The sequence below is a fragment of the Kogia breviceps genome, chromosome 1, assembly GCF_026419965.1.
Source record: "Kogia breviceps isolate mKogBre1 chromosome 1, mKogBre1 haplotype 1, whole genome shotgun sequence".
NCBI lineage: Eukaryota > Metazoa > Chordata > Mammalia > Artiodactyla > Physeteridae > Kogia > Kogia breviceps.
Genome location: NC_081310.1, coordinates 23459309 through 23484587, shown reverse-complemented (window position 1 = coordinate 23484587; position 25279 = coordinate 23459309). Strand labels below are relative to the sequence as shown.

The 25279-nt window shown below is 49.1% G+C and overlaps 1 protein-coding gene across 3 annotated transcripts in view; it reads right to left on the bottom strand.

The window, feature by feature from the left end:
* The window catches only part of COQ8A (coenzyme Q8A), a 52624-nt gene that overhangs the window by 17514 nt on the left and 9831 nt on the right, over positions 1 to 25279 (bottom strand). For all 3 annotated transcript variants that reach the window (XR_010839638.1, XM_067028910.1, XM_059068874.2), the window contains exons 2-4: positions 5677 to 5862; positions 2711 to 3118; positions 2382 to 2448 (exon numbers count right to left, since the gene is read on the bottom strand). Coding sequence is in view for 2 of the 3 variants with exons in the window: in XM_067028910.1 (XP_066885011.1) it covers positions 2382 to 2448; positions 2711 to 3118; positions 5677 to 5853 (652 nt within the window). In the remaining variant the exon portion in view is untranslated. The remainder of the gene's footprint in view (positions 1 to 2381; positions 2449 to 2710; positions 3119 to 5676; positions 5863 to 25279) is intronic.

The following is a 25279-nucleotide window of genomic DNA, read 5'->3' as shown; positions in this document are numbered from 1 at the left end:
TAATGACCCACCAGTAAGCCATATACTTCACAGTGCAATGAAGAACATACATCAATAGTATATTTAGATCTCTGAAACAGAAATATTTTTGCAACATGTGCAGTTCTAAGGATCTATGATACTAATTCTGATCCTTTTCTATTCAGTTCCATTCTATTTTCATTTGTTTTTTAAATGCTGGTCCTGACCCACTAAACTGATTTCACACTCACTAAAGGGTCATAAACCCCAGTTTGAAAACCTCTGGATAGGGTAGAAGGCCCAGAATTCACCTCTGGGGCCAGAACTGCACGTTCTTTCTAGACCTGACTCCTCTTTGCTCCCATCCTGCCACCTCTAATCCTGAAACATGAGCTGCCAACTGCTTGGGCAACAACGTGTGCAGCTGAGAATCACAGCTGTGAGCAAATCTTCAGCACAGACTCGGAAGGGCGGCTCCAGGCATCAGGCAGCTGTCAGTAAGGGCTCAAGAGGCTCCTGATGGTGCAAAGCCCCTACAAAGACCAGGGTCTCTCCTCACCCCAACCCCAGCTCCCAATGGCAGCCCACGTCCCCCACGCCTTGAGGGGAGCCCTGTACCCTGGTTTTAATGAAGTTGACTTTTTGTCCTACACACCTTCCTATACAACCGCTTTCACTTCAGTCTGCTTTCCTTAACCCACCACCCAAAAAGGCCTGATTCTTGCCTGCTTCTCCAGGACTTCCATCAAATACTAATTGGCCATCACGACCTTCATCCTGACCACTTTTCCCAAACAGGTCCTCCACCACCTCACCCCGGCAAAGACTCACGAGAGAGGCTTACTCACATTCTAAAATACATCAGTCAAACTAAGCCTTACGGGGACAGAGCTCTGTGGTGAGCCCTGGTCTGCAGTGAGGGGAGGAGGATTATAGGTTACAGAGAAAGACTAACTACAAAGTAAGAAGAGAACAGTTCCTGCCCTCAAACTAATGGGGGGAGAGAAAAGAATCTCCATCTAATACTTTAAGAATAATAAATGTCCCAACTAATAGCCACTGAGCAAAGCAGGAAAAGTGCCATGTCTTCTGGGGGATAAGGACCACTGGAGGCCACCAGAACAGCAACTCAAATCCATTCTGGTAGCAGCACCCCAGGGAGTTACAATGTTCTATGAGGAACTGCTTAAAACGCTAACCCATTAAAGTGAAATGAAGCAATAATTTTGTGCTAAAACTCAGATGACACTGTATGCTAGATTCCTGAAAAGCTAAGTAGCAGCAGATGCCAAATTTTAAGATAATAATTATGGAAGAAAGCCTCAGAGTTGAGAAAATTCTATCCAATTAACCTAGTTTGCTCTGCACCTAAGGAAGACAGCCAGCCTTCCTTCAATGTTAGAACCCACACATCAGGCCAGCTTCCAGAGGACCAGGTTATCAGGGAGCACAGAGCCACTCCTGAACGAGGGGTAAGATGGGGTTCCCAGAAGAGAAGAGGCAGCCGGGGGAGAGCAGCGTGCCTGATGTATGGTCCGTGGGAGGGGAGACACACAAACCAGCAAAGCAAAAGGCAGGTAGGTAAAGGCTCAGACACATGAGAGCGCGCTTTCATGACGAGTCAGCACTGGCATCAACATGAACCAATCGATGCGACCACTGTTACACAGAGCCTTGCAAATAAGCACGGGCCCCAGGTGGGTACGTGAATCAAGTTGCCAAGGCTGTTACTTTCAGTAACTGTATTGTCTGCAGAACCTACTGAGGATAAGCGGGCTTTAGGGAAGTCACTCCTTCAAGTAGAACCATAGCAAAGGACGGCACTTTCAAGAGGAACATCTTGGTCAGATATGACAATACAATGTCATAAAAGCAGAGACAACCGCTGTAAACCTTCCCTATAAAATGATCCTCCAACTCGGACGAAGAGAGCACAGGGGTACTGGACACAATGGCTATGTAAACCCCTAAAGAAAAGAACAAACTCACAACTCCTCAGCACGCTAAAACGGATGACAGCAGCTCAGGGCCACGGCACCTCTTTCTCATTCCACTGACGCCTGCAGGCCCGTGGAAATCCAGCAAACGGGCCCCCAGATGGCTGGGCAAAAACCACTGGGTCCAGGAGCCGAAGAGCCCCACTGTCCCACGTCCTCCCTGCAGGGGCCTCCAAAGGCCTGAGTGAAAAGCTGATGCTGCAGATGCTGCCCCCCGAGAAGCAAAGACGCAGCTCACAGCGTGGAATCAGCCACGCATCGACCCCCAGGGGTGAGCTGAGGCAGAGACTGAATCGCCCACCCATGGAAAACATCCCGGCACGGCTAACACAGGAGCTACCACCCTCCCCGGGGCACCCCTGAGTCCCCAGCCTCCCCGCCACACACAGGCCCCATGGCGGCCCCGCTCCACTGGCACCTCACCTCCAAAGTTGGCCAACCGCCCAATCCGCGTCACTGGCACCTTCCGCTCGCGAGCCCGCTCACTGAGCTGGGGGGAGAAAAGAAAGAGACCTCAGGGGATCAGTGGACAGGGACGGGACCGACCTTCAGGGGTTCACACCGTCCCCCGCACGCCCTCTCCACCCCCAAAGGCAGCAGCTCCGCCCAGCAGCACACCCCTCCCAGAAGAGGCGCCCGCGTGCCTGACATTCCAGGCCACGGCACCCGAAGGATGTCCCCGAAGAGAGGACCTGACACCAGCCGCACTGGGGGAACCCCCCAGCCCCACCCTGGGGGCCTCCTGCGCGCACCGTCTGCTTGTGCGGCTTGCTCTCGGGGCGAGCCTTGGCCTGCCGGGCCTTCTCAATGTCCTCAGCCGCCAGGCCCCTCACAGGGGACTGGTCCTGGTGGTAGAACCTTCGCTGCAGGCCCACGGCAGAGAATGGGTCTCTGGGGTCTGCGAAGAGCGGCCCGTTCTCCCTGCCCACAGGGGAGGCGGCCTGGCCCCGGAGCCCGCCTTCCCTAAAGGGTCCGCTAGCAACACGGGCAGGGGCTGGACCCTGGCTGCGGGCGCGATCCTGGGCCGGAGGGCACTGAGCGGGGGAGGAGGCCGCAGACGACTCCTCGGAGGCGCCCTCGGCCCTCAGCCCGGAGAAGTGGAATTCTGCTTGCGGGTCGTCAGAACTCTTGGAATAAGCCTCTTCATGCTTCTCCTGACCCTGCAGGGAACAAACGCCAACGTGAGAGGAGCCAGAGGCCAGCCAGGAGCCCCTCCGTGTGCATACCCTTCTGGCCAGGACAGCACACCAGCGCATCCCACCCTCTGACCCTCTGGAGGGCCCTACATGTCGCCCCCGTGGCCTGTGGCCAGTTCCGGAGGCAAGCAGCAGCCCAGGAGCCAGGAGGCCCGGGTTCCAGCCCCGCTCCTGCCAGGGCTCTGCCATGGGGGCCCCGGCAAGCCAGCCGCCCATGGTCCCTGAGCGCCTGCTGGGTGCCCGGCCCAGACCAGGGGAGCGACCACTCTCCCAGCAGCAAGCCCCTCGCCTGTAAATCCGGGCTCAAGAGAGGCTACCAGGGCTCTGGGGAAGGTGAACCAGGGCAAAAGATGAGGAAAGCTTTGAGAGGTAAGAGCACAACCAAAGACCAGAGGAGGCGAGCGCAACACACAGGTAGGGCGGCCCTGCCGGCCTCTCCAGGCCAGCGCCCTGCTGCAGCCGCGGCTCTGGCCAGTCAGCCTTGAGCGCCCCCCAAGGAGCTCTCCCTGTCACATCCAGGGCCTGGCCTGACTCTTCCAGGAGCAGGGCGCACAGGACAGGAGAGGAGGGGGAGAGAACACCATGTTTTCTCTGTAACAGTCGCCGAGACCTGAGCCTCAGGCCTGGGTTCTTTCCACTTTTGAATCCCTAGCGACCTGGAGAGAGTTCCTGACCCCTCTCTGCCACCTCCTCATCTGAAAAGAGGGCACCCCACGGTCACAGAGTTACGTGGGGCACAGACGGAGCCAGGGGAACAGGGCTGAGAAGGTTATCATTAGAACAGCACTGACTCCTGAAGGGAGGTCGGGGACCTGGATTCCCTGATTCCACTGAAATGGACTCAGTGCATGGAGTGCTGCCTGTAAGTTCTGCAGAAACAGCAGCAGACCCCAAAGCCTTCTCACTCTCAGCTTTATAAGACACTGTGGGATCTAAGCAGATAAGACTTGCCCTCCAGAGGAAGGAAAGAGAAGGCTGCTACTCTCATTTCATAAGTGGCAAACGGAGGCCGAGAGAGCTGAAATAATCTGGTAAAGGCCCACCAGGCAGCCAAGGGCAGAGCCTTGCCAAGCCAAGGCCTGCCCCGCGGGCCGCCCCGAGGCGGCCTGACAGCACCTTCCTCGGAGCAGAAATGAATTCTATTTGGAATTTGACAGGGGCACCTGTCAAGATGGCCAGGGAAGCCCTGGAGTGAGGGAGTCTAGGACAAGGTCCGAGAGCCACATGACCCCTGTAGCTCCCACGCTGGCCGCGGGCTCACCCCTCCTACCCCACTACCCCAGCGCTGGCCGCCGGCCCTGCATTACCATAAGCTATTTATGTGGCAGCCAAGGGGCCTCGGTGTCTCAATGGGACCAGACTCAGTAAATGTCTGCTGAATGAATAAGTGAACAAATCCCTTGAGGAGCTAGAGGGAGAGAGGTTTCTGGAGTACCTGCCCCTCCGTCCCCTCACAGACAGGGGAGGAACCCACGTCTGAGTGTGCAGGGAGAGAACGGGAGCGCACTGGAGCCCATCGCCCTGCTCGGCGCCTCCTTCGTGGTGGGGGACCGCCCACTCCCTCCTACCTCCGAGGGGCTGTCCCAGGGCCTGGCCCTGCCTCTTCCAAGGACCAGGGCCAGGCCTGTCCGAGGGGAGCAGAGGGGTGAGTGGGGAGCCTGGGCTCCCTCTCAGCCTTCAGGGAGGCCTGCCCACGTCTAGCAGGCTCCTCTCTCCTGGGCGGCCCAAGGGTGCTGGGCAACCTCACTTCCTGGATGCTCCACAGGCAAACACCCGACAGGAAGGCGATGGCTCCTCACCGGCGAAGGCACCAAATGAGGCTGCCAAGGGCACAGCCCAGCCGCAGCAGAGAGAGGGCGGGCGGGGAGTCTGAGACTGGGAAGAGGACACAGGATCCCGGTCCTGTCAATCAGTAATCGCATCAAACTGCTTAGTCTCAGCTTCCCCGTCTGAGAAAGGGGGGTAAGCATTTGGGTCTGCAGCCCTCCCAGGACAGCGGTGAGGCTTGTAAGAGATCACAGATGTGAACACCTCTGCAAGTTGAAGGTATCTGTGTAGAGAGAGAGAGACACAGTACCGCCACTGGACCCTTAGAGAGCACGAGGGGAGAGCTGGGAATCCTAACTGTGAGAATGACCAGAGGCCGGCGGGCTGGGATGTCCCACAGCCTGGAGGGGCGTGCGTGTCCTTGTCCAGAAGGTCAGAGCAGAAACGGGAGGAGTGCGGCAGCAGGGCACCCTTGCAGCACAGCTCCCAACATACACATGCCCAGGAACACACGTGTGCACGCGCGCACACACACGCGCCCCCTCCCCATGCCCTCAGACTGTCAGGAACGGGGGGGGGGGGGGGGCGGGAACCATGCAGGTGATGCCACAGTGGATGGCGCTCTGCTACAGCACGCCGTGTTGACACCCATGGCTCCAGCCCTTGTTTTTGCTTAAAACCCTCCCCTTGGAGGGTGAAACGTCAAGGCCCCCTCTCCCACTGGCACCCCGCCCACTGCCAACTGGCTTCCTTACCTGCACCTGCCCCAAGACCATGCCGATCTGCTCTGCGGCCGTGGACTGCAGGGCCCTGGCCGCCATAATGAGCTCCCTGCCGAGGCCCAGGTGCAGCAGGTGGGTCTCCACGGCCGCCTGGGTCAGCTTGGCAAGGCCTTTGATCACCATGATGGTGTCCCCCAACATGGCAGCCATCCTTCAGGGCTGGAAGAGAGCGGGCCAAGTCAGGGTCGCGGCTCCACGCCTCACACAGGGTCGCACTCACACAGGCCACCTCTACCCCAAAATCTGGCTGTTTGGCTTTTCCACTGACCTCCCCTTCTGATCCAGGTTGACTGAGAGAAAAGAGAGGAAGGGCCCAGGGCTCAAGGTAAACTGAGTGACTCCCCACACCTCAGGGCTCAAAGCAGAAAGAGAGAGTCCGTGGAGTCCAGGCTGTGCGCCCGGACCATGTTTCCTCACTGGGCCTTCACAGCCACCCCATGGCACAGACAAGTAAAAGGATTTGCCCAAAGTCTCTCAGCCACCAAGTGGCAGACCAGGACTTGAATCTGGGTGTCCTGATTTAGTACAGAGCTCTTCCCTCTGGACCAAAACTGAAAGTTGAGGAAGGAATGAAACAGGAGGGAAGGGGGCAAGGCACAACCTCTGAAAGAATGACATAGCCCAAGGACATGACATAAACTGATTAGAATCAAATGGGTCCAAGATGGCAGAGAAGTCCACTTCCACTAGACCATAAGCCTCAGTATACGCTCACTGTAACACTTCAGCAAGCTAAATGACACACCCACAGGCGCCACGACAGTTCCAAGACCAACCATAAGGATCAAAAAGTGGGCCGTGGCCCAATTCCTGGAAATCCCCGCCCCTTCCTAAAATAGCTGGAATCCTCCTCCCACTCATTAGACTATGAAATTACCCAGCCCTATAAAAACTGACAACCCCATACCCTGGTGCCTTTCTCACCTTCGGAGATGGCCCACACTCTGTCTGTGTAGTTTGTTTCTCTCTAAATAAATCCACTGTCTCTCACTGAATTCTTCCTGCGATGAGATATCAAGAACCTGAGCTTCAGAGCCTGAACCAAGATGGTGGAGTAGAAGGACGTGCTCTCACTCCCTCTTGTGAGAACACCAAAATCACAACTAGCTGCTGGACAATCATCGGCAGGAAGACACTGGAACTCACCAAAAAAGATAACCCACGTCCAAAGACAAAGGAGAAGCCACAATGAGATGGTAGGCGGGGCGCAATCACAGCAAAATCAAATCCCATAACTGCTGGGTGGGTGACTCACAGACTGGAGAACACTTATACCACAGAAGTCCACCCACTAGAGTGAAGGGTCTGAGCCCCACGTCAGGCTTCCCAACGTGGGGGTCCGGCAACGGGAGGAGGAATTCCTAGAGAATCAGACATTGAAGCCTAGTGGGATTTGATGCAGGACTTCAACAGGACTGGGAGAAACAGAGACTCCACTCTTGGAGGGCACACACAAACTGGTGTGTGCATAGGGACCCAGGGGAAGGAGCAGTGACCCCAGGGGAGACTGAACCAGACCTACCTGCTAGTGTTGGAAGGTCTCCTGCAGAGGCAGGGGATGGCTGTGGCTCACCATAGGGACAAGAACACTGGCAGCAGAAGTTCTGGGAAGTACTCCTTGGCGTGATCCCTCCCAGAGTCTGTCATTAGCCCCACCAAAGAGCTCAGGTAGGCTCCAGTGTTGGGTTGCCTCAGGCCAAACAACCAACAGGGAGGGAACCCAGCCCCACCCATTAGCAGTCAAGCAGATTAAAGTTCTACTGAGCTCTGCCCACCAGAGCAACACCCAGCTCTACCTACCACCACTCCCTCCCATCAGGAAACCTGCACAAGCCTCTTAGATAACCTCATCCACCAGAGGGCAGACAACAGAAGCAAGAAGAACTACAATCCTGCAGCCTGTGGAACAAAAACCACATTCACAGAAAGACAGACAAGATGAAAAGGCAGAGGGCTATGAACCAGATAAAGGAACAAGATAAAACCCCAGAAAAACAACTAAGTGAAGTGGAGATAGGCAACCTTCCAGAAAAAGAATCCAGAATAATAATAGTGAAGATGATCCAGGCCCTCAGAAAAAGAATGGAGGCAAAGAGCAAGAAGATGCAAGAAATATTTAACAAAGACCTAGAAGAATTAAAGAACAAACAGACATGAACAATACAATAACTGAAATGAAAACTACACCAGAAGGAATCAACAGCAGAATAACTGAGGCAGAAGAACGGATAAGTGACCTGGAAGACAGAATGGTGGAATTCACTGCTGCAGAACAGAATAAAGAAAAAAGAATGAAAAGAAATGAGGACAGCCTAAGAGACCTCTGGGACAACATTAAATGCAACAACATTCGCATTATACGTGTCCCAGAAGGAGAAGAGAGAGAGAAAGGACCAGAGAAAAGATTTCAAGAGATTATACTCGAAAACTTCCCTAACATGGGAAAGGAAATAGCCACCTAAGTCCAGGAAGCGCAGCGAGTCCCATACAGGATAAACCCAAGGAGAAACACGCTGAGACACATAGTAATCAAATTGGCAAAAATTAAAGACAAAGAAAAATTATTGAAAGCAGCAAGGGAAAAACGACAAATAACGTACAATGGAACTCCCATAAGGTTAACAGCTGATTTCTCAGCAGAAATTCTACAAGCCAGAAGGGAATGGCATGATATACTTATAAAGTGATGAAAGGGAAGAAGCTACAACCAAGATTACTGTACCACACAAGGATCTCATTCAGATTCGATGGAGAAATCAAAAGCTTTACAGACAAGCAAAAGCTAAGAGAATTCAGCACCACCAAACCAGCTCTACAACAAATGCTAAAGGAACTTCTCTAAGTGGGAAACACAAGAGAAGAAAAGGACCTACAAAAACAAACCCAAAACAATTAACAAAATGGTCATAGGAACATACATATCGATAATTACCCTAAACGTGAATGGATTAAATGCTGCACCCAAAAGACACAGGCTTGCTGAATAGATACAGAAACAAGACCCATATATATGCTGTCTATAAGAGACCCACTTCAGACCTAGGGACACATACAGACTGAAAGTGAGGGGATGGAAAAAAATATTCCATGCAAATGGAAATCAAAAGAAAGCTGGAGGGCTTCCCTGGTGGCACAGTGCTTGAGAGCCCATGTGCCAATGCAGGGGACGCAGGTTCATGCCCCAGTCCAGGAAGATCCCACATGCTGCGGAGTGGCTGGGCCCGTAAGCCATGGCCACTGAGCCTGAGCATCTAGAGCTGCTGCTCCGCAACGGGAGAGGCCACAACAGTGAGAGGCCTGCGTACCGCAAAAAAAAAAAAAAAAAAAAGATAGAAAGCTGGAGTAGCAATACTCATTTCAGATAAAATAGACTTTAAAATAAAGAATGTTACAAGAGACAAGGAAGAACACTAAATAATTATCAAGGGATCAATCCAAGAAGAAGATATAACAATTATAAATATATATGGACCCAACAGAGGAGCACCTCAATACATAAGGCAACTGCTAACAGATGTAAAAGAGGAAATCGACAGTAACACAATAATTGTGGGAGACTTTAACACCTCACTTACACCAATGGACAGATTATCCAAAATGAAAATAAGTAAGGAAACAGAAGCTTTAAATGACACAACAGACCAGATAGATTTAACTGATATTTATAGGACATTCCATCCAAAAACAGATTACACTTTCTTCTCAAGTGTGCACAGAACGTGCTCCAGGGTAGATCACATCTTGGATCACAAATCAAGCCTCAGTAAATTTAAGAAAATTGAAATCATATCAAGCATCTTTTCTGACCACAACGCTATGAGATTAGAAATGAATTACAGGGGGAAAAACATAGGCTAAACACTATGTTACTAAATAATCAAGAGATCACTGAAGAAATCAAACAGGAAATCAAAAAATACCTAGAGACAAATGACAATGAAAACACAACAATCCAAAACCTATGGGATGCAGCAAAAGCAGTTCTAAGAGAGAAGTTTATAGCTATACAAGCCTACCTCAAGAAACAAGCAAAATATCAAATAAATAATCTACCCTTACACCTAAAGGAACTAGAAAAAGAAGAACAAACAAACCCCAAAGTTAGCAGAAGGAAAGAAATCATAAAGATCAGAGCAGAAATAAATGAAATAGAAACAAAGAAAATAATAGCAAAGATCAATAAAACTAAAAGCTGGTTCTTTGAGAAGATAAACAAAATTGATAAACCATTAGCCAGACTCATCAAGAAAAAGAGGGAGAGGACTCAAATCAATAGAATTAGAATTGAAAAAGGAGAAGTTACAACAGACACCACAGAAATACAAAGCATCCTAAGAGACTACTACAAGCAACTCTATGCCAATAAAATGGACGACCTGGAAGAAATGGACAAATTCTTAGAAAGTTATAACCTTCCAAAACTGAACCAGGAAGAAATAGAAAATATGAAAAGACCAATCACAAGTAATGAAATTGAAACTGTGATTAAAAATCTTCCAGCAAACAAAAGTCCAGGACCAGATGGCTTCACAGATGAATTCTATCAAACATTTAGAGAAGAACTAATACCAATCCTTCTCAAACTCTTCCAAAAAACTGCAGAGGAAGGAACACTCTCAAACTCATTCTATGAGGCCACCATCACCCTGATACCAAAACCGGACAAAGATACTACAATAAAAGAAAATTACAGACCACTATCAATGATGAATATAGATGCAAAAATCCTCAACAAAATACTAGCAAACAGAATCCAACAACACATTAAAAGGATCATACACCATGATCAAGTGGGATTTATGCCAGGGATGCAAGGATTCTTTAATATAAGCAGATCAATCAATGTGATATACCATATTAACACACTGAAGAATAAAAATCACATGATCATCTCAATAGATGTAGAAAAAGCTTTTGACAAAATTCAACACCCATTTATGATAAAAAACTCTCCAGAAAGTGGGCATAGAGGGAACATACCTCAACATAATAAAGGTCATATATGACAAACCCACAGCAAACATCATTCTCAATGGTGAAAAACTGAAAGCATTTCCTCTAAGATAAGGAACAAGACAAGGATGTCTACTCTCACTGCTATTATTCAACATAGTTTTGGAAGTCCTAGCCTCAGCAATCAGAGAAGAAAAAGAAATAATAGGAATCCAAATTGGAAAAGAAGTAAAACTGTCACTGTTTGCAGATGACATGATACTATACATAGAGAATCCTAAAGATGCCACCAGAAAACTACTAGAGCTAATCAATGAATCTGGTAAAGTTTCAGGATACAAAATTAATGCAAAGAAATCTCTTGCATTCCTATACACTAATGATGAAAAATCTGAAAGAGAAATTAAGGAAACACTCCTATTTATCATTGCAACAGGAAGAATAAAATACCTAGGAAAAAACCTACCTAGGGAGACAAAAGACCTGTATGCAGAAAACTATAAGACACTGATGAAAGAAATCAAAGATGATACCAACAGATGGAGAGATATACCATGTTCTTGGATTGGAAGAATCAATATTGTGAAAATGACTATACTACCCAAAGCAATCTATAGATTCAATCCAATCCCTATCAAATTACCAATGGCATTTTTTACAGAACTAGAACAAAAACTCTTAAAATTTCTATGGAGACACAAAAGACCCCGAAAGCCAAAGCAGTCTTGAGGGAAAAAAATGGAGCTGGAGGAATCAGACTCCCTGACTTCAAACTATACTACAAAGCTACAGTAATCAAGACAATATGGTACTGGCACAAAAACAGAAACATAGATCAATGGAACAAGATAGAAAGCCCAGAGGTAAACCCACGCAGCTATGGTCAACTAATCTATGACAAAGGAGACAAGGATATACAATGGAGAAAAGACAGTCTCTTCAATAAGTGGTGCTGGGAAAACTGGACAGCTACATGTAAAAGAATGAAATTAGAACACTCCCTAAAACCATACACAAAAATAAACTCAAAATGGATTAAAGACCTACATGTAAGGCCAGTCACTAGAAAACTCTTAGAGGAAAACATAGGAAGAACACTCTTTGACATAAATCACGGCAAGATCTTTTTTGATCCACCTCCTAGAGTAATGGAAATAAAAACAAAAATAAACAAATGGGACCTAATGAAACATAAAAGCTTTTGCACAGCAAAGGAAACCATACACAAGACGAAAAGACAACCCTCAGAAAGGGATAAAATATTTGCAAACGAATCAACGGACAAAGGATTAATCTCCAAAATATATAAACAGCTCATGCAGCTCAATATTAAAAAAACAAACAACCCAATCCAAAAATGGGCAGAAGACCCAAATAGACATTTCTCTAAAGAAGACATACAGATGGCCAAGAAGCACATGAAAAGCTGCTCAATATCACTAATTATTAGAGAAATGCAAATCAAAACTACAATGAGGTATCACCTCACACCAGTTAGAATGGGTTTCATCCAAAAATCTACAAACAACAAATGCTGGAGGGGGTGTGGAGAAAAAGGAACCCTCTTGCACTGTTGGTGGGAATGTAAATTGATACAGCCACTATGGTAAACAGTATGGAGGTTCCTTAAAAAACTAAAAATAGAATTACCATAAGACCCAGCAATCCCACTACTGGGCATATACCCAGAGAAAACCATAATTCAAAAAGACACATGAACCCCAATGTTCACTGCAGCACCATTTACAATAGCCAGGTCATGGAAGCAGCCTAAATGCCCATCGACAGATGAACGGATAAAGAAGATGTGATACATATACACAATGGAATATTACTCAGCCATAAAAAGAAACGAAATTGGATCATTTGTAGGGACGTGGATGGACCTAGAGACTGTTATACAGAGTGAAGTAAGTCAGAAAGAGAAAAACAAACATCGTATATTAACATATATGTGGAACCTAGAAAAATGGTACAGATGAACCGGTTTGCAGGCAGAAATTGAGACACAGTTGTAGAGAACAAATGTATGGACACCAAGAGCAGAAAGTGGCGGGGGAGGTGGGAGGGGGTGTGATGAATAGGGCGATTGGGATTGACATGTATACTCTGATGTGTATAAAATCAATGACCAATAAGAATCTGCTGTATAATTAATAAATAAATAAAAGATTTTCCCCTGAAAACCAACAGGGAGATCGTTCAGTATATAAAAGGATTTAAAGGGAAAAAATAAAATAAAATAGGTAAACAATAACAAATAAATAAATAAAAAAGAACCTGAGCTTCATTAAGTCCTGAAACCAGTTGTGTGATCTCAGTTGGAAGACTGTGGGTTTGGGTCGGGTTTGAGTCCCAGCTGCATGGATTCAAGTCCCAATCAGGGTTTTGACCAGGTTTGAGTCCTAGCCACATGGGTTCAAGTCTCAGTCTGGGTTTAGGCTGGGTTCGAGTCCTGGCACCTGGGTTCATGTCCCAATCTGAGGTGCATGGTTTCAGGAACACCTGCTCCAGAAGCAGTTCCCTGCAGGGACCCAGGGGCCCCAAGCCCAACTCCTCAGGGGCTGCCTGTCCTTGCCCAGCCACTCTTGCTCTGCCCAATGAAGCCTCTGACAGGCACCCACCAAGGGACAACCAGAGCCCCTCCCCACCCTCAGACTCAGCTCTTCTCCAAGCCAGTGTTTTCAAACTGCAGTCCAGACCACAGGGCAATGCACTTGGAAAATCCTAACCAGCATTAAAAACAACACCAACATGATGTCAGACAGGGAAGCATCAGGGCACACTGCAGGCAGGACTGGGGCTGAAACCTGGTTCCCCTCCATGTGCGCACGCGCTCTCTTCTTTCTCCTGGGTCACAGCGTAAAACATGTTTATGTCAGGGTCAAAGAAGTAGAAAGCCAGAGTACTCAGGGTGCCTCACAGGGCTGGGTGTGCGCTGACAATCTCCCAAGCATTTCTCAAGACCTACCTCGAGCTGTGTGCTGGGAGGGATAAGATAAGGTAAAATAAGGTGGCTGAACAAAAAAACAAAAAGGAAAGGAGCAGGAGAACCCAGAGTGGGGAGGGAGCACACTGGCCAGGGGGCAGGGAGGAGCTGGGATCTGCCAAGCGTCTCAGAGATAAGATAAGAGGAGCAGGTGTGGAAGGCACAGAAGGCAGGAGACCTGCATGAACAAACCTGTGTGCAAACGCATGGAGGCCAGGCTGACTTGAGAAGGGCCCAAATTAACAGAAGCACAGACAGGAAGGTCAGCCAAGAGCACTGACAAGGATCTGAACCAGAGCTCTCGTGCCTTCCAAAGACCTCAGGCTCACTCCCACCTGCCCTTCATGCGGAACCAGCCCCAGTCAGTCCAAAGACTCCTACCGGGATCCGCTCTGCTCCTGAGCATGGGACACAGCTACTTTTATTTAAAAGGAGAGCTGCAGTGATAGCCAGAGAAACCCACGAATGCACGGGAGCCTAGAAAGTTTAGATGACCCACCATAACCTGCCCTCAAAGAACCCTTCACCTTCATAGGAAAGCAGCTCCCAGGCACTGGGCTTCATCTTCTTTTAATCTTTATAAACAACCTAAACGACATGGATGTTATTGCCCCCATTTCACAAAGGAGAAAACCAAAGTCAGAGAGGTTAACTAACTGGCTGAGGTCATTCAGCTCCTGAACGGTGGCCCTGGGGTCTGATACCTGCCCTCCACAGCTCTGTGCCCACCACACCACACTGCTTCCCCAAACGCTCGGTCCACCAACTCCAAGGCACCCCCATAGGGACAGGGTACTGATTAGACACAAGTGGAACTCCTGTACCCTAATCAAAGCCAAGGAGGTTTCTGGAAGGTGACCGCACCCTTGAAGGAGAAAGGAGAGAGAAGGCGCAGCTAGCCCTGGCCATCACCTGATGCTATTTCACACCCTGGGCTCCACTCTGGGGTTCTGCACCTTATGGCAGTAAACAAGTGTGAGCCCCATAGACCAAATGTCTAGGACTGGGAAAACAGCATGTAATCAGAGCTCAGATGCAGCTGGTGCCAGCTCCCAGCAGCTCCCCTGCCCCCTGGCCCCGGACACACACAGACACATTTCACTCTTGAGGGAAGAGGTTTTTGAAAGAGACATCAGGGACATTGAATGGCAGAGGCCAGGGCCCCAGAAAGACCCTTGCTGGTGGACCATCCACCATACCCCACTGCCCCAGGGGTACCCAGAAACAGGCTTTCCCTTGCTCACCTCTAAATCCAATCCAGATAACCAAGGCAACAGTCTCCCATAAGCCATAAGCCTGGATAATCTCAAAACCTCACCTTGTCTGGTAACTGATGTAAGACCTATTTAACTCAGACTTTGTTTTCAGGCTTAAAACTAATTCTGCCTAAATTTCTCACCCAAGTTATCATACCCACAAACTAAAGTTTCACTAGAGCAAAGCTGATAAGTGATGTTTTTGGCCAGTTTCCCCTGCCCTAGCTCTGCAGTTCAATGTGAAATACCCATTTCTGGTCCTGCACTCTACAGATGAAGGTCTGGAACCCACCAGAGTCCAGTCCTAACTTTTCTGGTCTCTAAGTATGTCAGCTCTGAGCATAATTCTGTGATGGGCCAGGATTACACCTACTTTATGACGATGATTTTTTAAAAATTCAAAAGAGGAAACAATGTTAAATAAACTGACCAAGTTTTTTATTAAATTCCTGCATTTGAGACATATGAGTAATAATGGTCTCCTGCAGTATTTGCTTAACTTTTTTTTTTTTTTTGAGGTACGTGGGCCTCTCACTGTTGTGGTCTCTCCCGTTGCGGAACACAGGCTCCAGACTCGCAGGCTCAGCGGCCATGGCTCACCGGCCCAGCAGCTCCGCGGCATGTGGGATCTTCCTGGACCGGGGCACAAACCCGTGTCCCCTGCAGCAGCAGGCGGACTCTCAACCACTGCGCCACCAGGGAAGCCCTCCTAACTTTTTTAGTTCACATATCCCACTTTCAAAGTGGAAAATAAATACATCATCTTTAAAAAGTACACATTAAAAATTAATTAGTTATGCCTTTCTTCCTGCCTGAACGGTTGTGTCCTCATACCAGAGAACTTTCCATGGGTTCCCGTCTCACCCAGGACAGCGAGTGCCGTCGTGGAGGAGGAGGCCTAGAGCCAGCTCCCTGGGAAGGCAGGCTCCATCCACATGGAAATGACAACACGGAAAGCTACCATCCCGCTACTATGGGGCAGTCCCTCCCCTTCTCACATTTACAGATGCTGCTCATAAACAGTCTGTCGTTTTGAGCAGATTCACAGGTGGATGCACATTTCAAAACCGCAGCCCGTGCCAGCCCCCTTAAGGATTATTTATCTAATGTTCAAGGGACGCTGTCCCCAAACCTCCCCACATGCTGCTCTGCTGGGTACAAAGTGACCTTAGTCAATACCAGATATTTTTGTGCAAAGGAGTGCCTACCCTCAAGGAGCAGGGGTGGGAAGGCAAACAACTGCCAGAGGAAATACCTTTCCAGAACTTTGTTCACCTCCTGGTTTTCAAAAATTGGCTCTCATAAACCCTACTTCTAATGCACCAGAATCCCAACGTGACTCAGAATTCAGCTGTCCTGAATGGTGGGGCAAACCCCCCAACAGGAATGCACGAGCACCAGGCACTCAACTACACCAGCGCGCATTTTCATCAGGACCTTAAGTAAACGAAATCAAAAGCCCCCAAAATACATTAATCACAAGTTTAAAATCTTATCCTCACCACGATTTCATCTACAAGTATTAGAGTCCTCACCCACCCCGCTTCACCCTGCTGGTCCTTGAATGGGTTTTTGGGACCTCACGGAGGAGCTACAAAGGGATGGAGGGCGCATTCGGGCTCTTCACCCACCTGCCCTAGAAGGCCTGGGCGCTGCCCGCTCTCCTCTGAGCCAGCACCAATGAATACAGCGGTGAGGGTGGGGGACAGGCACTCACATTTGGGAGTGCCCACTAGGTACCAGCACCAAAATAGTCATTGGGTCAATTCTTTGAACACACGTTCACTGACGTCTCCCCCCAGTGCTCTGGGTTAGCCTGTGCAGGTTCTGGGATGAACCTGCCCTTGGCCCCGGGGGTGCGCACAGCTGCAGGAGCATGCAGGCACATCTGTAACGGGCACAGACACCACGGAGACGGCCAGAGGCCAGCTGAGGCTGACACACGAGGATCAGGTGCAGAGGAGGCAGCTGAGCAGCGGCAAAGCCTGGGAGCCTGGACAGCTCAGCCACTGACACTACGTGTGCTGCTCACCTCTTCACCCTCCAGAGCAAGAGGGGGCTTCAGGTGGCTCACCAGGCCCCTTTTCCAGTGCTAACATGCTAAAGTGCTATAAAGGAAGTGAACAAAGTTGTTGTCTAGAGAGAGAAAGAACTGGAATAAACACAGCTCACCACTGCCCAGGGACAGAGACTGAGAAAGAAGCACAGCCAGTGTCCCCTGACATGAGTTCTCAAGCTCCAAGAGGAAATTTTCCTGCTGAACCCTCACTCTCTGACCTTCCCAAAGAGCTTTCTGAGATACCATTTCATTCATGTTGAAAAACAGACTCAGAGACTCCATTAGTTGGAAATTATCTGGGGTATGAGGACCTTCAAATCTAGTCTCCAAAACTAAAAACAAACAAACAAACAAACAAACAAACAAAATAACCACCAAGTGGGCTTCCCTGGTGGCGTAGTGGTTAAGAGTCCGCCTGCCAACGCAGGGTACGCGGGTTCATGCTCCGGTCCAGGAGGATCCCACATGCCGCGGAGCGGCTGGGCCCGTGAGCCATGGTCACTGAGCCTGCGCGTCCTCAATGGGAGAGGCCACAACAGTGAGAGGCCCATGTGCCGCAAAAAAAAAAAAACACAAAGCCATGCCTACCTGGCCAGATGCAATAAGATGTATCAGCAGCAATGAGTTGTGTTCTTTTTAAAAATATATGGGAATTCCCTGGTGGTCCAGTGGTTAGGACTTAGCACTTTCACTGCAGTGGCCCAGGTTCAAGCCCTGGTCGGGGAACTAAGATCCTGCAAGCCATGTGGCATGGTCAAAAATAAATAAATAAATACATACACACATATGTACATAAAACAGGCAATCCTGACAAGCATTAAGCAAATGAAGGCATCATAGACCTTTCCACCAGGACCCACATGGGGGAATTTTACTTGGGGGGAGGGTTCCCATATGCACCCCGAAGCACCCCCTCCCTCCCCACAGCCAGAACTCACCATCTGTCACTTGTCTCTTCTCACGAGGTGACAATAAGCCAGGGACAGCGCATGAATTTACTGGGCCACTGTTCAACCCCCTTCATAAGTATAAAGTGTGACAAGGCAGACCAGCTCCCATCCAAGCAAAGCCAGAGTGTCTATACCTCTAAAAGCCAGCACGCCCTCCTCTTGTCTCTCCCCATCCTGAGCTGCCCCAGAAGCCATGGGATGACTGGTGTAAGGACCCAAAAGCAAGCTGCACAGCAAGCTCTTTGTCTTGGGGCGTGTGCGTGAAGCTCACGGAAAAGCCTTCTCCTGAGCAGGCTGCATCCCGCAGCTGCTGCATGTACATCACCCAATGGCCCACAGGCATCAAGCTCAGCATGTCCAGAACTGACCTCACCCCCCTTACCCCGCCCAGCCCGTGCTCCCCGTCCTGAGCACTGCGACCACCCCCCCACTTCTCTCCAACCCTTCCCACCTCCCCTAGTCCCCCAGGGTGCTCCCAGCTGGGCAACCGCAGCAGCCCCGAACTGGCCTCTCTGGCCCCCGCCCTGGACAGGAACGCATGTCTTTCCTCCTCACCAGATCTCAACTCAAACAGCACCTCTTCTGGGATGCCCTCCCCAACATGTCCCATCCCTGAAGCCCATCCATGTCCCCCGCGGCTCCCTGTTCTTTCCCCAAGGTAGCAGTGACCATGCTCTACACCTGCCTGTGTACCTGTCTTCCCGCCACACTGGGCTGTCAGCCAGAGAAGGGCACAGACCACATCTGTTGGCCCCTCTCTGTATCTCCAGCAACTAGCACTGTGCTTGACACAGAGCAGACAGAAATGAACTCAGCTGGTCCCCCCAAGGTTTAAGAAAGCCTGCCATTTCTGGAACTGACTCGCACCTGCTTGCATTTTTCAATCTGCGTATGGAATCAAAGGTCTCTTAGGAGCCTGGTCTGAGGCAGGGTTCTCAGGCTTTAGTGGGGATCAGAATCACTTGGGAGACTTGCTAAAGCACAGACTGCTGTACCGCCGCCCTGGGTTTCTGATTCTGAGGTCTAAGATGGGGCCTGGAAACCTATATTTCTAACAAATTCCCACCTGCTGCCGCTGGCGGTCCTAGGAACATACCTTAAGAACCCTGTTCTGGAGGAAGAGGGGAAAAGGGAACAGAGGTGGCCCAAGCCCAAGGTCAGGCAGGAAGTCTAAACAGGGACCCTTTCCTAAGAGTTTCTCCCTGCTACTCCCTCCCCAAAAGTCTGGCTTTGTCCTTAAGTGGCAACCTTCCTCCTGCCCCTTCCTTTCCCATTATTCCCTCAAGAAAATGAAAAAGAACATCGGAAATGAATGGGCTTAAAGACAATGACCCACAGAACCAGCCACCAAAGGAATCTCAAGATTGTCACTTTAGTACTCCCGGGAAAGAACTGTTTAATGATATCCGGGAGGCCCCAGGGCAGGGGCTCACAGGTGGCCCTCTGCCCCCTCCCAGCCAAGGACAATCTTTTTACTTTGGGCATGAACAGTCTGTGTGGTGGACACTGGAAAGTTCCTTTACGTTCTTGAAATGTTTCTTTTTTTCTCTTCCTCTTAGAAAAAGGAAATACAGTCGACTGTTTTCTCCAAGGACTCAGAAGAGTATATGTGTTAGGGGAAAGACTTAGACTTCTGAACCAAAAATCCATGAATTTCTTTAGATGTGCCCTTCGCCTCGGCCTTTAAAATCACACTCCAGGGCCCGTAACTCAAATATCTCAGGCACTCCAGGCTTCTACATAGTGAGGTCTGGCTTCAGGGTCCGTCTGGCAGCAGGTTCAGAAATATCCTAATACATATCAATTTTCAAAGGCAACTAAAAACATGAAGAAAAACCCAGGGGAAGATATACAGAGCCTCTGTCCCCCCTCAGACCCCACCTCATACCCTCCCCCTCCCCTCTCAGTCAGCCCCAGCCAGGCCTGGTGAGTCAACCTTCTACGGTGAGAGACAGGCCACTAGGGTCATTCATTCCCCATAGCTGCAAGTCACCTCTGGAATGCCCCAAACCTGCATGTCTACCACTAAAGTCCCCTCTCCCTGTCTCCTTCCCAGGCCAACCTGCCTGATAGTTATCTAAGCATCCAGCCAAATTCCGTCAAACTGCATTTCCTTAACAGTGGATGTGTGATAATGCAGCCACAAGAATGTAAATCACAACATTGTCTAAGACTGGCTACATAAATAGTGGTACACCCATGAGATGGACTGCTATGCAGCCATCTAAAATGACACTGTGAGAGGCATTTATTGACAAATAAGAAAGTTTACTATATATTCCCATGTAGGAAAAACGTAGGTTACAAAACAGTATTATCCTTTATTTTGGAGGGAGGGAGGGAGGGAGGGAGGGAGGGAGGTGGATGATAGAAACAGCATGCAAAACAGGAACAGTGGTTTTCTCTGGGTGGTGGGGTGATAGATTCTTATTACTTTATTTCCTAAAATTTTCTACAAAGAACATGTACTACTTTTATAACAGAAAATAAGTTATATAAAAATAATCTTAAAAATCTGTTGTTAAAATAAAAAAATAAAAGCAAGCACACAAAGGTGTGATTTAAAGAAACGATCCCACATCCCTGAAGCGTTTGTCCTGGGCGGGATGGGCAGAGGCTTAGACAGCAAATCAGAACGCTATAAATACTACCTCTCTACACCCTTTAGCCACTGTCCTTCCTCAGCAAACAACTGTCCCTGACAGGCCACCAGGAAGGTGGAACACGGCCGCCCCACTTTTGGGAAAGAGGCTCAACTGCGCTTCTCAGAAAGTGGTCAGAAAACCACTTGACAGAGGCAGGTCTAATGCTGGCCCCTGTGTTAAAAGACAGAAATAATTAACGGTACTTTCCCCCAAACAGGATCCTAGTTTAGAATAATGTAGTAAGTGCAGTGATCACATTTTTCTGAACCAAAAGTTAAGACATGTATGGGTCGGCAAAAAATTTGTTTGGGTTTTTCCATAACATGACTGGTGCCCTTTTAGATCAGGGGTCAGCAAACCATGGGGCCAAATGCAGCCCTGCTGCCTGTTTTTGTAAATAAGCATTTACTGGAACACAGCCTTGCTCATTCATTTAGGTACTGGCAACAGCTCATTCATTTACATACGCATTATCTATGGCTGTTTGGGGTTTCTGGGTTTGGTTTGGTTTGGTTTTAAGCTATGACAGCACGGTTGAGCAGTTTCAAGTGAGAACTATGGCCCACAAAGCCTAAAATATTTCCTAACCGGCTCTTTTTTTTTTTTTTCTATCTGGCTCTTCAAGGAAAGTTTGTTGACCCTTATTCTAGGGCAACAGAGTAAAATGTAACCACAACTGTCCCAGGAAATCTGGAAAGGTCACTAGAGTTATATCAGAGCAGCCCAACAAGGCTGGTGTTGGGGTGAGGACCCCCCCATTACAGCTCTGCTCCTGACCCCAAAAGATGGGTACCTCACCAGGCACACAGCCACCCACCACCCAGAGGCCCCAGGGACAAAGGGAGGGCTCTGTGGTGACCACCTTTTACTGGGTCACCCAGAAGAGGGCAGCCAAGTTCGGGGTGGGGGGGGTCGGTTGGAGGGGAGACACAGGCAGACACGATGTCCACTACTGTGGGGCAGCACAGCAGAATTGCACCCCGTAAGGAAAGGAGTTCGTTTCTGGGCCTCAAGTTGTCTCCTGGGCTAAGGACTTCATGTTCCTCCAAAAACCATTTCTGGACTATTGGGATTTTTCTTGGAACCATTTACAAAGTATACACTCTTATGCTAACACACTCAAGAGCTTGCTGAATAGCAGGCACTCTGACATTCTCCTCCAATGAATTTCACCAGTTCCCCAAACATTTTTATTCTGTGAGAAGCAGAAAACCAGCACAATGTGATGATAACTATAGCTGCTATTATTTACTGGGAGTTTATTATATGCCAGGCTGTGTGCTAAGTGTTCTATGTGTATTACCTGACTCATTTTTAAAAGGTAAGTACTATTATTTTGCCCATTTTACAGATGAAGGAACTAAGGCACAGAGCGGTTAAGTAACTTGCCCAAAGTCACACAATGAATAACAAGCAGAGCTAGAACTTGAATCTATCATGGCTCAGGAGCCAAGCAACCATTTAACAGATAAAAGGAGAAAACAAATAAGAGTGGGTTTTGATGTCCTAGACTGCAAGCCTTCATTCTCCACCCAATGGGTGATTAAGAAGACATTTCTTAGGGGCTTCCCTGGTGGTGCAGTGGTTAAGAATCTGCCTGCCAATGCAGGGGACATGGGTTCGAGCCCTGGTCCGGGAAGACTCCACATGCCGCGGAACAACTAAGTCCGTGTGCCACAACTACTGAGCCCATGCGCGTCTAGAGCCCATGCTCTGCATCAAGAGAAGCCACCATGGGGTTTCTCTGGTGGTGTAGTGGTTGAGAGTCCGCCTGCCAATGCAGGAGACACAGGTTCGTGCCCCGGTCCGGGAAGATCCCACATGCTGCGGAGCAGCTGGGCCCATGAGCCATGGCCACTGAGCCTGCGCGTCCGGAGCCTGTGCTCCGCAACGGGAGAGACCACAACAGTGAGAGGCTCGCATACCGCAAAAAAAAAAAAAAAAAAAAAGAGAAGCCACCACAATGAGAAGCCTGCACACCGCAACAAAGAGTAGCCCCGGCTCGCTGCAACTAGAGAAAGCCCGTGCACAGCAACGAAGACCCAACTCAGCCAAAAATAGATAAATAAATAGATAGATTTATTTTAAAAAAGAAGAAGACATTCTTAGGATTCCCTGGTGTGTTGCCCCAAGGTGGGCACTGGGCTGGGGCCATGGAGGGGGGGACAAAAAAGCAGCAGAAGGAGAAGTTCCAGCCTCTAATGACAATCCAGAGAGGAACCCAATGCTGTGTATGAACCTGCACGGGCCTGGGACTCCAATGCACACGTGAGTAGCACAGAGGGTCCAAAGTGGTCTTTCCTCCCACTGGGGAGCAAACGTAACTGATTACAAATACCAACCTGCCAAGCACGGGGTCCTGAGGGCAATTTCATTTTCTGACCAAACACCCACCAAAGTTTTCTGCTTAGAACATTAAAAAAGATTTCCTTCAGGAAGTGATACTGATGAAGCAGTCAAGATGCTCTGGAGTTGGGCGCCCCAGGTTCAAATCCTGACTCTGCTGCTGACCTAAGTAGTCATTTAAGCTCATCTCTGCAACTCAGTTTCCCTCATCTGTTCTCAGGAGGAGTGTGGGTTAGATAATCCACATAACAGTACTTAGGACCCCAAATGCCTGGCACACAGTAGGTGCTCAAAACCATTAGCTGACATGATCATTATTAAGACCTCACGGACACTCTGGAAGGACTCACTCAAGTCACTCAGACTTGGTGACACCAGAGGGAGCACAAATGAGACCAGTGCGGACACCCCTCTTACTGATTTCTACCCCCAGCACCCGGGCTGGGTACAGTACCAGATCTGACTCGGGGAGAGCAGACTCGCCCTCTCTCGGGGGCCAGTGAGGCTGATTTGGTGTGAGGCGTCATTCCGGGGAGGTGGTCTGGTGTGCTGGCGGCCTGCTTGGAGTGCCTAGGACAACCAGGACATAAATACCACTGGTAATCAATCCTCACCACGGTCAATACCACTCTCGGAGGAGACAACAACACAGGAGGCTTTTGCCAGGTAAGCACAGGCTTTCGACAGTGCTGGAGAACCCCTCTGACCCCCACAAGTTCCCTGTCTCCAAGCTACAGCCCATCTGCTGCCAGATTAACCTTCTCCAAATCCATTTTCATCATGTTAACCCCTGGCTCAAATGGCTCGTAGTTTTTCTACAGGATAAGCTCCAAACTCCTGAGCCTGAGGTTGGAGGCCGAAGTCAGGACCCAGGCCTCCTGTCCAGCCTCCACTTACACCTGTGCCATGTAAGCGCTGCTCCAATTCCTTCCCTCTCACACCAACCCCTTTATCCCTGCACTTGTAAAACTGAATGAGGCCAGCCTCCGGGCCTGTGCATCAGCTCTGCTCCACCCAGCCAGGCCACTCCAGGCCTGTCCCTAAACCCGTTTCCTATAATCTGTTTCCTCACCTGGATATTATGACAGCCTAAGTTCTTATTATGTCCAATCTAAATAAGAGAGGCAGAAGCACTTTGAAGTGTATGAACATGTCATATATATTCAAGGACACATTTCTAATCAGGCCCTAATTTACTCTTGGCTCTTATGGTTTTGTCTTCCCGTCAGCTGATGTAAATTTTCCACCACTGGTCAGATTCTGCCCCATTTTGTAAGTTATCTTTGGCACACAGAAGTCTTTCCAATAATAAGCCCCTCGTGGGGACGCTCACATCTCACACACCTGACTCCTTCCCCACCTACCTCCACACACAGACGGACCCTGACCACACAAATACAAGTGTCATCTGCACTGTCACACAGGTAGGTGAATAAGAACCCTGGTGGGGAACCTGGAGCTGTAGTTGAGGAGTTTATCTTAAACTAAAATCAGATTATTTAAGGGGTTGTGTTTAAATCTGGCCAAAATACTGTGGGTGGCTTTGGGAGGCTGACTGATGGCCCCCCAGAGATGTTCACACCCTAATCCCCAGAACCTGTGACTATGTTCTCTTATGTGGCAAAAGGGACTGCTGAAAGTGTGATTACGTTACAGATCTTGAGATGGGGGATTATCCACCTGGGCCCAATGTAATCAAGGGTCTTTATGAGAGAGAGAGAGAGAGGCAGGAGGACCTGAGTCAGAAGAGGGAGATGTGAGAGAGGCAGAGGTTGGAGCGATGCAGCTGTGAGGAAGGAACCCCGGCCAAGGGATGCAAGCAGCCCCGAGAGGCTGGAAAGGCAAGGGGAGGGGCTCTGCCCTTGAACCTCCAGAGGGAATCTGCCCTGCTGACTCCCTGATTTCAGCCAGGTGATACCCATTTCAGACTTCTGACCTCCAGAACTGTAAAATAATAAATGTGTGCTGTTTTAAGTCATTGAATTTGTGGTAATTTGTTATAGCAGCAATAGGAAACTAACGCAGTGGCTATTTTTAAGAGATACATCATTGGGTTGGGAAGAGGGGCGATATTCTAGAATAATTTCCAGATCATTCATCTAAAATAACTTAGTTTAGTCACTCCACAAGTGGTACTGAGTGCCAGCTAAGTGCCAGGTGCTGTGGTGGGTTCTGGCATATCCCATGGGCAGCTCAAGACACATTCTTGCTCCTGATGACAGAGTCCTGCCTGCTTTCAGTATAAATATGCCCCATTCGTCTACCAGCCTCTCTCCCAGGCTCGGTTCAACACTGAAAGCATTATGGAGCACTTACACTACATGCCAGGCACTGTGCATGGCCTGGGGTACCGCGACATCCAAGTAAGAGCCCACACC